Consider the following 14,835-nt stretch of genomic DNA (forward strand, 5'->3'; position numbering starts at 1 on the left):
TTTTTTTTTTATGTTAATATCAATTTTCAGGCCCAAGAATAATAGCCATTGTTATTGTGCGGAAAACACAAATATCAATGTCCAATATGTTAAAAATAAATAATACAAGTAATGGCTATACAAAGTGAAAAAAAACTACATGTATCAATTTACAAATAATAGGGAAGCAAATTACTTTTTTTTTTTTTTAATGAATGTAGTTTTATATAAAGGACCAACTTTTTAGTGTCTATTCTACGTCACCGTCCTACTCAGGAGTGGATGAAATTTTAAACATGTTTTGCCTCCCCAATAATGTTCATCATTGTAGCTTAGGTTTTTTGTGATGCTGAGAAAACTGCAACATGTTTTTATTTTTTACTCTTCTTCAAGCAGTCATTTCTGATAACCACACAGCTGTATCAATTATTTACGTTTGAAGTCCTGCAAACTTTGGAGAAAGCGTTCCTTCCCGTACCACTTTCCTTCTGGGTCACTCTTCAACTTGACATATTTGAAGTGAAACCAGTCAAATGGTTTGTAAGTACAATTTTCCGCATCGCACTTAATCATGCGTCCAGATTCTGGGCCTTGACAGAAACAATACATTGATACCTTAAAAAGGAGGGTTGTTTTCACTATTACTAAACTAATTGGAATAAGAAAAATGGAAGCCAAAATGGCCTAAATATTTGAAATTTGTTAAAATTGGAACGAGGAGAATCGGATGATTTATGTGGACGTAGATAGAAGCCAAACAATGGGAGGAATATAAAAAAAAATGGAATAACGTGTGAAGGCCACAGCCTTCACACAATGATGTTATTTGTAGTGTTATAGATCTGTATGCGATTATAGCCCATCACGTTGAAGCTAGGGTTGCACTCACTCGACGGCTGACCAATGATCTCTTCAGATTCCATCCGTATCTAAAAGTATTAGCTGAATTTGCACATTTATTGATCCCTCCGTTGAAAGTCAAATGATGTTGGTATGCCATTAGGCTCATTTCTTTTGATGCAACTGCATCAACAGGACGTAAAAATATAGCCTGAAATTTGAATCGGCATGTGGTTTGAATCCGGTAGAGGGCTTGCGCATGCCGCATGGAGGTCTGATCGAAAAGGTCTTCAAAAAATAAAAAAATCCACTGACGGAAATGAGCTTTTGATATTGATTAAAAACAAAAAATAACATTTTTTTCTCATCTAAAAATACATGTAAACAACAGTCAACCAGAGTGGAGCGTAGAGGAAAACAAAGGGGATAAATACAAAATTTAAAAAAGTTTCACTTGTCTTTTTTAATAACTAAAGATACCTGTGCGAGACGTCGCGTAAACAGTGCCTCAGAGCTGTTGCTACTTCCTGTCACTAGGTGGGGATAAGGCATCAGAATTTTATTTACCTGTATATAGAAATGTAGTCGAAGTAGTTGTGGTAAAAGAAGAAACCGAACAATGAACATCATGGACAAGTATTTAGTTATTCAATGCAAACAATAATAAAAGCATTTTACATCGAAAGAAAAGATTAAAAAACACACAAAAGTGGTTAAAGACAGGGACTTGCAGGATATGAGAGGCCAGCATTGACACCTTTTGTAAAAACAAGATCCAATGTATTGCCATATGAATGAGTGGTACAGTTGACATGTTGGATACAATCTGGACTAAAAAGAGAATCTAACAATTCCATTGCTTTGGAGTGTTCACTAGTTCAAAATTCAGGGTCGTCACCATCACACATCATTGGTGCGTGTAGACGTAAATTCACAAATGATCTGGCTTTCAGTCTGTTTAGTGTTTCGTAACAATTAATACTGAAATAACTTTATATTTCTGGTAAACCCCTCAATATTTTTATGGATGTAACTAAACATGTTTCTTCCAAATGCAAAGATTTTTTTAAATGTAATCTCCAAATGAACATAGGCTCAAACGTTTATATAAGTTATGCCCCACCCCGTGACACAACATTTGTTCAACTGGTGTCGCCGTAGAATAGATTTCACGTGACCAATACTCCATTCCAAGCTGCTTTTACGTAGCCACACGCGGTTTACAATAATTCGTAATAATTCATTCTGAATTCGTACTATACGAACTTACACATCGACACTGTGTGTCCGTCACTATTCTATTGAAGCCAAACTGCTCCACTTTGTGTCTGGTTACATTCGTATCACACAGTTTTTGTCAAAATCTTTCGGCCTTGTTTAGCTTAGCTTAGTTTAGCTTGCCGCCGAAAAAAAGGAAACGCGTTTGTTATCGACATATTGGCTCAACAGATGTCAAATGTGACCGAAAAGTGTCGTGAATATCGTGTGAAAATGTTGGCAATAACAAAAGTCAAGTACAAAGAGGAGCTTTGTGGTGCACAAGAAGAGAATGAGCGACTACGTCAACTGATGGACGCTTTTAGCAAGCAGCCTCGAGTTGTGTTGAACAGAGCAGGTTTGTCACTTATTTAATCAATACTTTTCAGCAATATGTCTATTTTGAAAGGATCCTTCATCCGGGCACTTTCTAACCTTACGTTTACAGTTTTTCTCAAGTCGCTTTGGTACTTATCTCAGATAAGAATAGGTGCTCCTATTTTTGATGGTAAATGTTATAAGAATTTTATAATTAAGCAGGTTTATTCTTTATTTTTGATTCGTTGACATACCAACAACTAGGATGGAGGATGGAAGCCTAGTAGATAATTTGATATTGTAAACAGAAGTGACTAGTTGGACCATTGATTGTAACTAAGTAAAAATCAAAAACTTTTTTTTAGCATAGAATTAGCTAATATATTACATATAGCCACATATTTATGCTAATGGAACATTGACACTAAGACCATTACAATGATTAAAAATACCCATTTAGGTTTGACATACACTGTTGGCTAAATTGATTTCTCTCTCCCTGGCTTCATTTGTTCTTCTTTGCTGCCCCCTAGAGTTTGAATAATTAAAAGTTCGTCAACTCCTCGAGGATGTTGCACAGCTCTTGCAGATGCATGCATTTGTTAGCTTTTTGTCAATGAATGCCAGATTTCACAACTTGAAATATTTTCTATATTTATGTGCGGAACAATCAGTGTTACAGGGGTTACAGAGTAATGTTCAGTGATGTCTGGAACAAAATACAGATACGTAACATTTGCCAGCTTTGTTACTCTTTCACTCAGGTGGCCCATGTGATAATCTTAAATATAAAACACATAACGTCACAATAAACGTTTTTTACCAAACCATGTGTAACTTGTGTCCCGCAGACGTCAGTGAAAAATACCTTTGTCCTGAGCGGCAGGAGTTCCCTGGCGTGAAAGAGGAGGAGGACTTGGAGCCTCTTCAAGTTAAAGAAGAGGAGCAGCCACAGCCTCCCAACATAAAAAAAGAAGAGTGGCTGCCACCATACATTAAAGAGGAAGAGCATTTCACAGAGTTGCCCGTGACTGGTGTCCATTTGAAGACTGAAAATGAATGTCAATATGAAGAGAACAAAGGGGCGGAGTCTCCAAGCAGCAACTCAAGACAACAAACAATAGAAGATGACGACGACCACCGTGGAGGATCACAAGCAGACAGCATGAAAGCTCGAATATCAGATGGTGAAGACACGTTACACTCTCCTCAAACCGATGACTATGAACAGTCTGACGGTGATGTGACATGTCACGCTGCCAGCACATGGTGGAAAAGCTGTCACTGTGGTCAAACTTTTGGCTGCCAGTCTCTATTGAGAAGACATATGATCAGCCACACTGGTGACAAACCTTTTGCCTGCTCAGTTTGTGGTCAAAATTTTGCTGAGAAGGGAAGCTTAAAAAGACACACAAGAAACCACACTGGCGAGAAGCCTTTTGCCTGTTCAGTTTGTGGTCAAAATTTTGCTCAAAAGGGATATTTAAAAATACACACAAGAACACACACTGGAGAGAAGCCTTTTACCTGCTCAGTTTGTGGTCAAAATTTTGCTCACAAGGGAAGCTTAAAAATACACACAAGAACCCACACTGGAGAGAAGCCTTTTACTTGCTCAGTTTGTGGTAAAAATTTTGTTCAAAAGGGGCACTTAAAAAGACACACAAGAACCCACACTGGAGAGAAGCCTTTTGCCTGCTCAGTCTGTGGTCAAAATTTTGTTCAAAAGGGAAATTTAAAAAGACACACAAGAACCCACACTGGAGAGAAGCCTTTTGCCTGTTCAGTTTGTGGTCAAAAATTTGCTCACACGGAAAGCTTAAAAATACACACAAGAACCCACACTGGAGAGAAGCCTTTTACCTGCTCAGTTTGTGGTCGAACTTTTGCTCAAAAGGGAGATTTAAAAATGCACACAAGAATCCACACTGGAGAGAAGCCTTTTACCTGTTCAGTTTGTGGTCAAACTTTTGCTCAAAAGGCATATTTAAAAATACACACAAGAATCCACACTGGCGAGAAGCCTTTTGCCTGTTCAGTTTGTGGTCAAAATTTTGCTCACAAGAGACACTTAAAAAGACACACAAGAACACACAGTGGAGAGAAACATTTTGCCTGCTCAGTTTGTGGTCAAAATTTTGCTCGCAAGGGACACTTAGCAAGCCACATGAGAACCCACACTGGAGAGAAGCCTTTTGCCTGTTCAGTTTGTTGTAAAAAATTTGCTCACAAGGGACACGTAGCAAGCCACATGAGAACCCACACTGGCGAGAAGCCTTTTGCCTGCTCAGTTTGTGGTAAAAAATTTGCTGAGAAGGGAAGCTTAAAAATACACACAAGAACCCACGCTGGAGAGAAGCCTTTTACCTGCTCAGTTTGTTGTCAAAGATTCCCAAGTAAGGCTAAAGCTAAGACGCACAAGTGTGCTGGTGAGAATAGCAGAGATGAATGATCATGATCATGTTTACCACTGAATGATCTGTGTACCTGTATTGTATGTGTCTGACTTAACCCTTTTTTGAAATTGAATTTGTATTCAAAATGTTACATCAACCTGACAAGGGGCTGCAGATTTAAACTATCTGACAGCTATAATCTGGCATGTTTACCGGTAATTGTCCATTAATATGCATTGTGCCTTATATCATTTTTAAATTACATTTTCCATGTTTAATATTAAAGGTAATTACAATGACAGTGATTTTAAATCTATAATTTTGTGATCTATTTGTATTCGTAAATACTTTCTTATAATTATTGTGTGTGCCAAAACATTGTATATAGTTTGTCCTTTTTTGTTACATTTACACTAGTATGACTCACTCTGTAAATATATAAAAAAAAAAAAAAGATGTCATCCATTACTGAAATAACTTTCTCTTTTTTGGTAAAACCCTTAATAATTTTAAAGTATATACGTATATCCATCCGTTATAATCTTAAAAAAATGAATGTAAAATAAATAAATAATGACATACGAAGTGAAACTTTTTTATTCCAGATTTAGAAGTTATAAAATTTGCGATTAATCGTGAAGTCATACGATTAATTACAATTAAAAAATGTAATTGCCCGTCGCCCCTAATTTTTTTTATATACTTTTTAATGAATTTATGGCAGTGAATTGAGTTATATATAAAAATATATGAATTGTGATATTATTTTAATTTTTTTTAATTTGCGGTGCGTTTTGAGAAATTATCTGATTACTGAAAGATTTGTTGATTATCTGCAGCGTCAGCTTTACAAGCCATGTGTATGGAGGTAAATATGGTGCAAAACTAACTTGTAAAAAAAAATTGTACCTGTAGAAAAAAAGTCTAAATTTTATCTGTAAAAGTCGTGATTTGTACCTGTAAAAAAAATGTGTTTTTTACACTTAAACTTTTTTTTTTTTTACGGGTACAAATTTTTATTACAGGTACAAATCACGACTTTTACAGATAAAATTTAGACTTTTTTGTACAGGTACAATTTTTTTTTACAAGTTAGTTTTGTACCATATTTACCTCCATACATACTCGAAGTAAGCTTACAAGACTTTTTGCGGTGAAAGACTGCGAAAATGTCATTTGCGCACAGTTAGAGGCACTGTTGTTGTCGGACTTTGTCACAATAAAAGTGCCTTGACAGCTGAAATATATAGTGACTTTTATTTTGGAGGTGCCGCAGGAAGCGTGTTACGACGTGACGGACGTGTCTTTCGTCTGGACTTTAAGGCTTAGCATATTTGACCATTTTAGCAAAGAGTCCACGTCCTCGCCTGAAACTGGTTTGACAACTTCGACAAGAATGACCTTAATAAAAAAAAAAAACAGTCGAGATTTGCCGAAAAACGGCCCGCCATGAGGAGCGATTTGTTGACAATTCTGTTCCAATAAGAACCATATTGCGACTCCACAAGCACCATAACAGCGATAATGATACCGATAAATCATAGCGACACGCTCGCTTAGTGTAATTAATAGCGCCAACAATTATATTTCTCTTATTTCACAAGTGCTAAACGTGTGAAAAGTGTTGAAAGAAATATGCTCACACTCATGGAGGCGATGGAGTGACATTTGTATGTGAATGATGCATGTTAAGCCTTTTCTGACGTAAACCAATCATCAAACACGTCTTTATATGTGTAGAATTATAAACTGAAGATATATCCCCATACTCTCATATTTGAAAGTGTACAAAAGTATATGTTTTTCAGAGAGATCAGCTGATGATTCTGAAGAGTAAATATAGTAGTAGATATGGCTATGATTTGACCATGATAGCATTAAGCACTGTATATTTTAATAGCATTGGCAATTTATTTTATCTATTATTGATAATTTTAGCCCGCAACAAAAATCTTGGAGCAACTGGCTAGGGACTGTCTACAAGTTACCTATAGATGACATATGTGCCACAAATCACCATCTATCCAGTATTTATTTTATTTGTATTATTATTCTGATTGCTGTAGTAACTGGCAGTGGTAGAACATACATCACCGCTCCAAATTTAATGTATTATTATTATTATTGTATGATGTGTCATATTATTGAGTGAGGCATTTGTGTGACTTAAATACTCACAAAAATAAATGAAAACACCTTATATAGCCTGGACGTAATTTGAATTCCTTGTATAGAAATATAATAATAATAATATATTTTAAAAACATTTAAAATCCAAATTGTTTGATATAAAACTTTTTTTAAGTAGTGAAAATGGTTACATTTGCCTGGTAATGAGTTACTTTTATCATGAAGTCATTCAATTACTAACTCAGTTACTTTTTAAAGCAAATAATGAGTAACTACAACTAATTTCTTTTTTAAAGTAACGTTCCCAACACTTAACCAATCAGATTTAATATTCAACATCCTAGGGCCAGAAATGGAAAATAAACACTAACAACGGAACGGTTTCTTCAACCAATCAGATTTCACATTTGTCTTCACAAGACCAACGTGTTGGCCCTCCATGACATCAGCATTTTTCCACCTGCTGATTGTGATTGGTTGGTCTAAGCAAAACGTGTTGCAGCTAATTTCACACAGCAAATCATTAATTTTTAAAAATGTTTTTGTCGTGTTATCAGGTGCGAGTGTTGGAACGAGTGTTGGTGCGAGTGTTGGAACGCGGCCATCAGTGAAACAACGCTGATGTGTGAAACCCGGAAGTCGGAAGTCTGTGGCATCTACCCTAATGATGGCTTCTATCATTCATGTTATTAAGTAGATTTAGTCAGATAAATCCCCTCTTTAGGCCCAGATACCAATATCTTGGTGCAATATAATTCAACTCAATTTCTGGCCCACTGTAAGATGCTCTGTGTATGTGTTTTTTTGTGCGTCCACGAGGTGACAAGAGACAGTGTTTCATATTCCATGGCTGCCCTAAGAGGTCTTATAACTGAGGGTTCCAACTTCTTGCTCATGCGTCTTATTGTGTTGAGGAAGAAAGTGCCCGAGCTCATGACTTTCATCTCCTTTGACTAGAATTTACGCATCAGCAGCACGACTTTTGTAAGTGATTACACAACTTCAGTATGGACATTTTCGGTTGCACTGTATGGATAAAAATATTCGGAATACTCAGCCATTACAAATACTAGCCATTCATGTAATGAATTGCATTGCCAGACTTGTCAACAGTATTCTGTCACGGGCAGGAGAAACATAAACTAGTTGAAAAGTGACCTGTGGTACGGAATGTCAAGATTCTAAGCCAGGGGTGGGCAAACTCTGTCCTCAAGGGCCGGAGTCCTGCAGGTTTTGGAGGTTTCCCTTCTCCAATGAGCTTATCATATACCAGCTGTGTTGGAGAAGGGAAACATTCAAAACCTGCAGGACTCCGGCCCTTGAGGACCGAGTTTGCCCACCACTGTTCTAAGACTTCATCATTCCCTGAAACCCTTTTAAGGAGACACTTTTATAAGGATGGTAATGGAATGTAAAAATGGGTGATGCAATTCAGTTTATTTACTCTTAAGTTCGTTTTTCATCACATAGATTGATCAATCTAAAGTAAAAAGTCAATGTATCGTCCCGGGGTGAAGTCTAATAAAAAATGCATATGTATTATGCATTTTATTGGGATGGTTGTTAGTTTTGGCTAATTAATTGTAAAAAAAAAAAAAAAAAAAAGCATAAGAAATATTACAAATTGAGGAATCAATGTCACATGGATTTTATATTTAATTAATTACAATACTTTATACCGTATTTGTTTGAAATATAGCGTTCTTTAGAAGCATTCTTTCATTCGGATTTGTCCAGCAATGCATTCATTAGGCAGCGCAGACTTCATTGTTTGTTTGGTGCTTTTCCTCCCTCTTGTGGTGATGACGTGAAACTACAATTTCATTTCAATACAACCGCACACCAAAATGTCACATTTAATCACGTAAATTCAGTTTAAATCTAACACATTATAGCTAGATTAGTAAATTGAGGGTACAGATTAGTAAACTCAGAGAGCAATTCAACGAATGTTATTTTTCTCATACCTTGGCTGAGGGGTTGGTGGGGGGGGGGGGGATTCTCCATCCAATCCATTACTTAAATTTGTGAAACAGAAATGACCAGGGTCTGACAGACCATAGTGTGTGCAGACAGTCCCTCACACACAACAACATATTTGTTTTTGTACAAGTCACAACTAATACTTAACATTTGGGTATAAAAACTGGAATGCTACTAAAGTTTCACAGTGAAATTACAAAAAAGGAAATGTTACACACGATTTAAAATGGTCAGTTAACCTCAGCAGTGCCATTTAAAGCATCCATCTTCTTGAATACCTGGAATTCATACTTAACGCCATTCTCCTCGTGGATTCCACTTGGTACTGCGGCAAATCTTATTTGGAGACAAAATAATAATAAAAGTAATCAATATATACAGCCACTAATAAAAATCAATAGTTAGTTGAAACTACAATACAGTGAACACAACAAGTGCACTTCCGGTGCCCCATTTCGATATATAATTGGGGAAACAGCAAAATTATCAAGTTTGATAAATATCTAGTGTTCCCGTTTTTGTGTCTTGTATTTGCCAAAATAATTCCGCCGGTTAATTTTAACGCTCGCCGCCATGTTGGAGCGGATGTGACATTACCACATTGACAGGCCATCCCTCGCACCCATAGTTAGCATTGAGTGATTGCTTGTGAAATTACAAATGTATATGTTATGATTTTCGCCGTTTGATTAATTGGTTGGGCATTGCACGTTTTTTTTTTTTTTTTTAATTTACAAGATCTCCCTTGGCGTACGTTTGACACCCCTGGACTATATGATGATAATGGCCAGGTATCCCAAAATGTACTATTTTGTTATCCATCAATTTTTGATACCGCTTGCCTTAACTCATTCACTGCCATTTACGGTTATAAACATTTTAACTATTTGTATTAGTTTTTTCTACTTTTGTTAACAAGGGTATGAAAACCTAGATTTTTTTTATTGTACATTTAGAACAGATATAAAATTTGTGATTAATTGAGAGTTAACTATTGAAAATCATGCGATTAATTACGATTAAAAACGCCTGACTCCCCTAATTTTTAATAATCATCTCGTCAGGAGATTACAATTTTTTATTGTAAATAATTGCATGACTTCACTAGTTAACTCACGATTAATCACAAATTTTATATCTGTTCTAAATGTACAATAAAATGTGTTTTTCTAGGTTTCCATACTCTTGTTAACAAAAGTGGGAACAAAAATGTTAAACCAATAGAATAGTTAGTTGAAATGACTTTTTGACGTCTATAGCCGTCAATGGCAGTAAATGAGCTAATTAGGGTCGCGGGTGAGCTGGAGCATGTCTCACCTGACTTTGGACGAGGCGCACCTTGGACTGGTCAGCAGCCAACTGCAGAGAATGCGTACTCTTTCACGCAAAGCTAATTCATAACGTTATCAAACTCACACGTTCACCTTATCTCGTTTCACAATCACTTGACTTAAAAGGTACTGTACGACGGATTTCTGATATTTGCATATATGATATTAATCAAATCCGTCGGACGATAGCGTTAATGGACAGAATTGAACTACCGTATATGAGAGCACACATTCATTGATGTGTTCAGGAAAGTTGAAGAACAAGCAGGGATGAGGACGGGGTGCACCTTTCTTGCTTTTTGAAGACTTGTGGATCCATCTCAGGAAAGAAGACATCACACTCAAATTCAGCCATGATATCAGTCAGGAAAACCAAATCACACCAGGGATGATCCAGTCCATCCTGTAAAAAAAATCAGATTCAGATTCAATGTGTGTTTAACAAACTCTGGGGTTATCTTGAAAACTGTCAAGAAGGCAAAGTCTGGTGGAGGACCCAGTCGCAGCAGGGAAGCAGGACAAGGAGGCGAAGGTGATGTACAAAAAAGGACTTTAATTTAGAGATGGGACGTTTGACACTGAGACTCCGGAGCATGTGTCAGCCGAGTGAGACAGACTGCTCGAAACAATGTATCAAAAGCCCCGATGAAACCTCCGTGATCACGTGCTGATGACGTATGCGGCTTTATGAGATACCGGAAATTACGTAACTGATTCAAACCTTTTGGCGCGGTGGCAGCTGTGTGTTTATAAGAATCGAATGAGTAACAGGACATCACATTGAACCATAGTACTGGTACAGTGTCAAAATATTGCAACACTTCCATGTGTACCTGATGATCATTAGACAGACACAAACGTAAGAGTGAATGTACTGATGTTATATTGGATTATAGCTGCTATTACTCCAGTTGACCACCAGATGTCACCGGTACATCTATTTTATGGGGCTTTGAAACTTCCGACTCTTTTTCCAAATGAATCAGCCGAAAGCCTCAAAAGCTTCACAAGGCTTCATTGTCCCATCTCTACTTTAATTACTACAAAACAAAATGGCAAGAGAAAGCAAAACGTGGTGAGGACAACAAGACAAAAACTGGTAGCATGACGGGAGGGAAATGACAATGAACCAACACAGACAGAGGGGAGACAGGAGACTAAACACACACACACGCTAATGACACAACAAGACACACTTGGGGCAAGACACAAGTGGCTGAGGGCACTGATTGGTTGACACGAGGAAGGGCGGGATTACATTTACCAAGACCAAGGGAGACACACAAGGAAAAATAGAACCCAAACATGACAAAAACAAAGTGACCAGTTGTGCACTTTTCCTACTATTTTTCTTCCGTTGGTGGTTTTTTTTTTGATTCTCCTTCACCCTACCTTGTAGACCCGAGTGCCTCCAACAATCCAAATGGTCTCAATCAAGCCTGCGAGCGGGGGCTGTGCGGCCAAAAGGACGGCACTCTCCAGATCCCGACACAGGAAGTGGGCATGATCGGGGACTGCCCTGAGAGACAGATGGAAAAGGAGTTAGACGAGGTACAGTAAATGAATAAAATAACAGACATTCATAATGACTACCACCAAGTTGCACTCACTCCAGTGTTTCACTCAGTACCGCATGTAAAACATTAGCCATTGGGAACATAGTTTGGGGGTTGGAGAACCAGCTCAGTTTGCCCCACACCAACACGTTGAACTTTCCTGTAAAAAAAAAATAAAAAAATAATGAATGAATAAAAGAGCTTTACTTGATGAGTGTTTATCACAGGCAAAACAATCAAACACTCTGTTTAAAGTGAAAACATTTTTTGTCATTCCATTACAAATTTTTGGAATCTATGCCCCAGATCAAATTCTGATATTAACTCTTTTACTGCCACACGTTATCCACAAAACAACCCCGATAGTGCCAGCCAATTTTGAGCATTTTAACTCATCTTTCAAGGTAAACTTAAACATATTGTGTGCTCTGAGTACTTATACGTGGTGGGTACCAAATGAGAGATTGTGTTCCATTCTTTCATTAGAAAAAAAAGTATACACATAGTCACCCGCATACAAAAAAAAAAAAAATAATTTTTTAAAAAAGAGAGAGAGAGCAATGATGATGATGACATGTCAAATCGGTAAAATTACAGAATGAACAATACTGAGCTCTCCAGAAAAAAAGAAAAAAAAAAAGAAAACATTTTTAAAAAAGTATTTTACTACCTTATTCCATTCTTTAGTAATCCCTATTTGAAAATTGGTCATTTGAGTGACATTGAGCGAAAATTGAAAAGAAAAGGAGAAAACTAGCTTTTTGTGAAAAGATACATTTTCTGCACAACAGTGACTTTGACACTAATATTTTGTTGTTTAGTGACGCTCTGTGAATTAGATTTGCTGCCATCTGCTGGCCATAGTTAGTGGGTGATTTGGGATTTTACAACCCCAATGGGCGCTGCACAGACGTTCCACTGCCCATTGAGGGGAAAAAAAACATAGTAAACGTCAATTAAAGTTTTTGGTGGCATTCATTTGGATTTTAGTATACGTCATTAAACGTTTTTGGTGGTAAAAGAGTTAATATGTCCCTTTTTATTTGCAATATATAATTAAAAAAAACACATAATTAACATTTATAATTAAGGAACATATTGTACAATTAAATACTGTACACCAATTCATTAATAGAACAGTGTGATTAAGTATTTTAAACATAAAATAAGCAAATAATTGGATCAAACAAACAACACTTGCCATTTGACACAATCTGCCTGTCCACATGGTCCATCTAACCGACAATAAAACTGACCCTTTTAGTAACTATACAAAAAAATACACGTAAACATTAGAATGTAATGTTGTTGTCAGGTAGCCTGTCTATAGTTCAGGACATTTCAGGTGAGAATTTTAGATTGAAGTTGACATTACCTGGTTTTGAGACTTGTGTAACACTGCGGAGAAAGTACTGGAATTCAGATCTGCAAATTTGATTGCAAGAAGAAATATAAAACACATAAATACAAACGTCAGTTTTCAGAGGTTTCAAGTTATTGCCTTCAAACATATGTCAATGGTCTTATTTTTAATTTGAAACACAGGCACAATTTGCAAATGTACAACTTATAGTGATTTCATAAATCATTGCCCACACACTACAACTGAAAAAACATAGCTGGGGAAAAAGTTGAGAAAGTACAGAGTCCACAATCACAGTTGTTCAGCGAACCCAAAACTTGGCTTTCAACTTCAAACTTTTTTTAATCCACTGCATGTGAGAGCAAACTCATGACAAAGCCACAAGGATTTAATGAATAAGGATCGCTTTTTGAGGTCAACGGGGGACATAGTGGTTAGTACATCTGCCTCCAGGTACACAATTAAGTTTCCTCCTACAATCCCAAAATATGCTTCCTTGGTAAGTGAAAACCTTAAACGGGGCCTGAGGTGAATGTTAATGGTTGTCTCTATCTGAGCAACTTTAGCCTCATCTGCTGGTGACATTTGGGTTCTGTCAGTCAATGAAAAAAAATCTGTTAGTCTTATGTGTGCTATTAAGGAAAAGAAGCAAAATCGTGCAGCACTGCTTGTTATTGAAAAGAACCATAAAGCAATAAATTAATAGACTCTTGTCGGGAACCAGAAAGACCTGCTAATCTTAACACAAAACTGCCACACCTATTTTTAGACGACTACATTATTGTGTTTAAAATCGTTATGGGACAAGTGTTAAAAAGCAACCGACATGTAGTGGGATTAATAAAGACATTATTGAAGGAGTTTGTGTAACTGTATGGTCATGTACTTGTTCTGTGAAAGCATTTTAAAAAGGGTTTTGTGGTGCAGTTAATATTAATGGAATATGAATATTACTGATTACTCAAATACTAATTATAATATGTCAATAAGCCTACTCATCATTCCCTGTCAGTGTGACGTTTTTCCAACTGAACAGGATTTTATTTTAACAGCTGTGTTAGCGACAGTTAATTGTAAACCTAAAAAAAAAAACTAAAACAAAATGACCCATCTCCGCGCATTCGAGGTTGACATTGGAATCTAGCTTTCACGTTTTCCCCTTACTGTTAGATAAAAGTCAGTATTATTAGCAACAATTTGACCCTGGGACTGTTTCTATGCCTGCAAATTGTATTCACTACGTACATCTCTTGGACTCTTTTAAGTATTTCATATTCAACAAACCTATCAACAGAGGTTTAACAGGCAGAAAAGTGCGTTCAATGTTCACGTGAGGCGAAAGTCTTACGGTAGATTCCAGGGCAGTGTGCCGTTTTTCCCGATGCCTCGGTCTTTGCACATCGCCGCGATGACGCGGACGGGTTTCTGCTGCACTTTTCGGTGACCCTCTTCCATCTCCAAAAAGCCGCACTAGCTACAGGTAGTCCCCACCAAAAGCTCGGATCCTGATCCTTTGTTATCTACCGGATGAGTGAAATCTTCTGACACCGCCCACCGAGCCTCAATTGCGATTGGGTTGACTAGCTGATGTGAGTTTCTGTGGTATGTACAAAGCAGCCTTTGAGCATGCGCCTTATCCACTTTGTAGGCGGGCACCTGTGCATAATTATCGTATCACGGGG

At 37.1% G+C, this 14,835-nt stretch overlaps 2 protein-coding genes across 3 annotated transcripts; one reads left to right on the plus strand and one right to left on the minus strand.

Moving 5' to 3' along the window:
* Positions 1–1,995: 1,995 nt before the first annotated feature.
* Positions 1,996–5,375, plus strand: LOC144054225 (uncharacterized). Its single transcript, XM_077569451.1, has 2 exons — positions 1,996–2,434; positions 3,246–5,375. Exons 1-2 carry the CDS (start codon positions 2,269–2,271, stop codon positions 4,844–4,846), a joined length of 1,767 nt encoding a protein of 588 aa, XP_077425577.1. The 5' UTR covers positions 1,996–2,268; the 3' UTR covers positions 4,847–5,375.
* Positions 5,376–8,336: 2,961 nt separating this feature from the next.
* On the minus strand, positions 8,337–14,783 carry LOC144053608 (dihydrofolate reductase). 2 transcript variants are annotated; one of them, XR_013294482.1, is made up of 7 exons: positions 14,502–14,783; positions 13,166–13,215; positions 11,845–11,950; positions 11,627–11,753; positions 10,448–10,637; positions 10,221–10,262; positions 8,337–9,239 (listed from the first exon to the last, which is right to left on the minus strand). XR_013294482.1 is itself a non-coding variant. In XM_077568233.1 (6 exons), the coding sequence occupies exons 1-6, from the start codon at positions 14,606–14,608 to the stop codon at positions 9,134–9,136; spliced, it is 612 nt and encodes a 203-aa protein (XP_077424359.1). In that variant the 5' UTR covers positions 14,609–14,775; the 3' UTR covers positions 8,337–9,133. The 2 variants fall into 2 exon arrangements, 1 of the variants encoding a protein (XP_077424359.1); XM_077568233.1 differs by lacking the exon at positions 10,221–10,262 and having other exon boundaries at positions 10,522–10,637; positions 14,502–14,775.
* Between the last annotated feature and the right edge of the window lie 52 nt (positions 14,784–14,835).

The sequence above is a fragment of the Vanacampus margaritifer genome, chromosome 6 (genome assembly GCF_051991255.1).
Source record: "Vanacampus margaritifer isolate UIUO_Vmar chromosome 6, RoL_Vmar_1.0, whole genome shotgun sequence".
Taxonomy (NCBI): Eukaryota; Metazoa; Chordata; class Actinopteri; order Syngnathiformes; family Syngnathidae; genus Vanacampus; species Vanacampus margaritifer.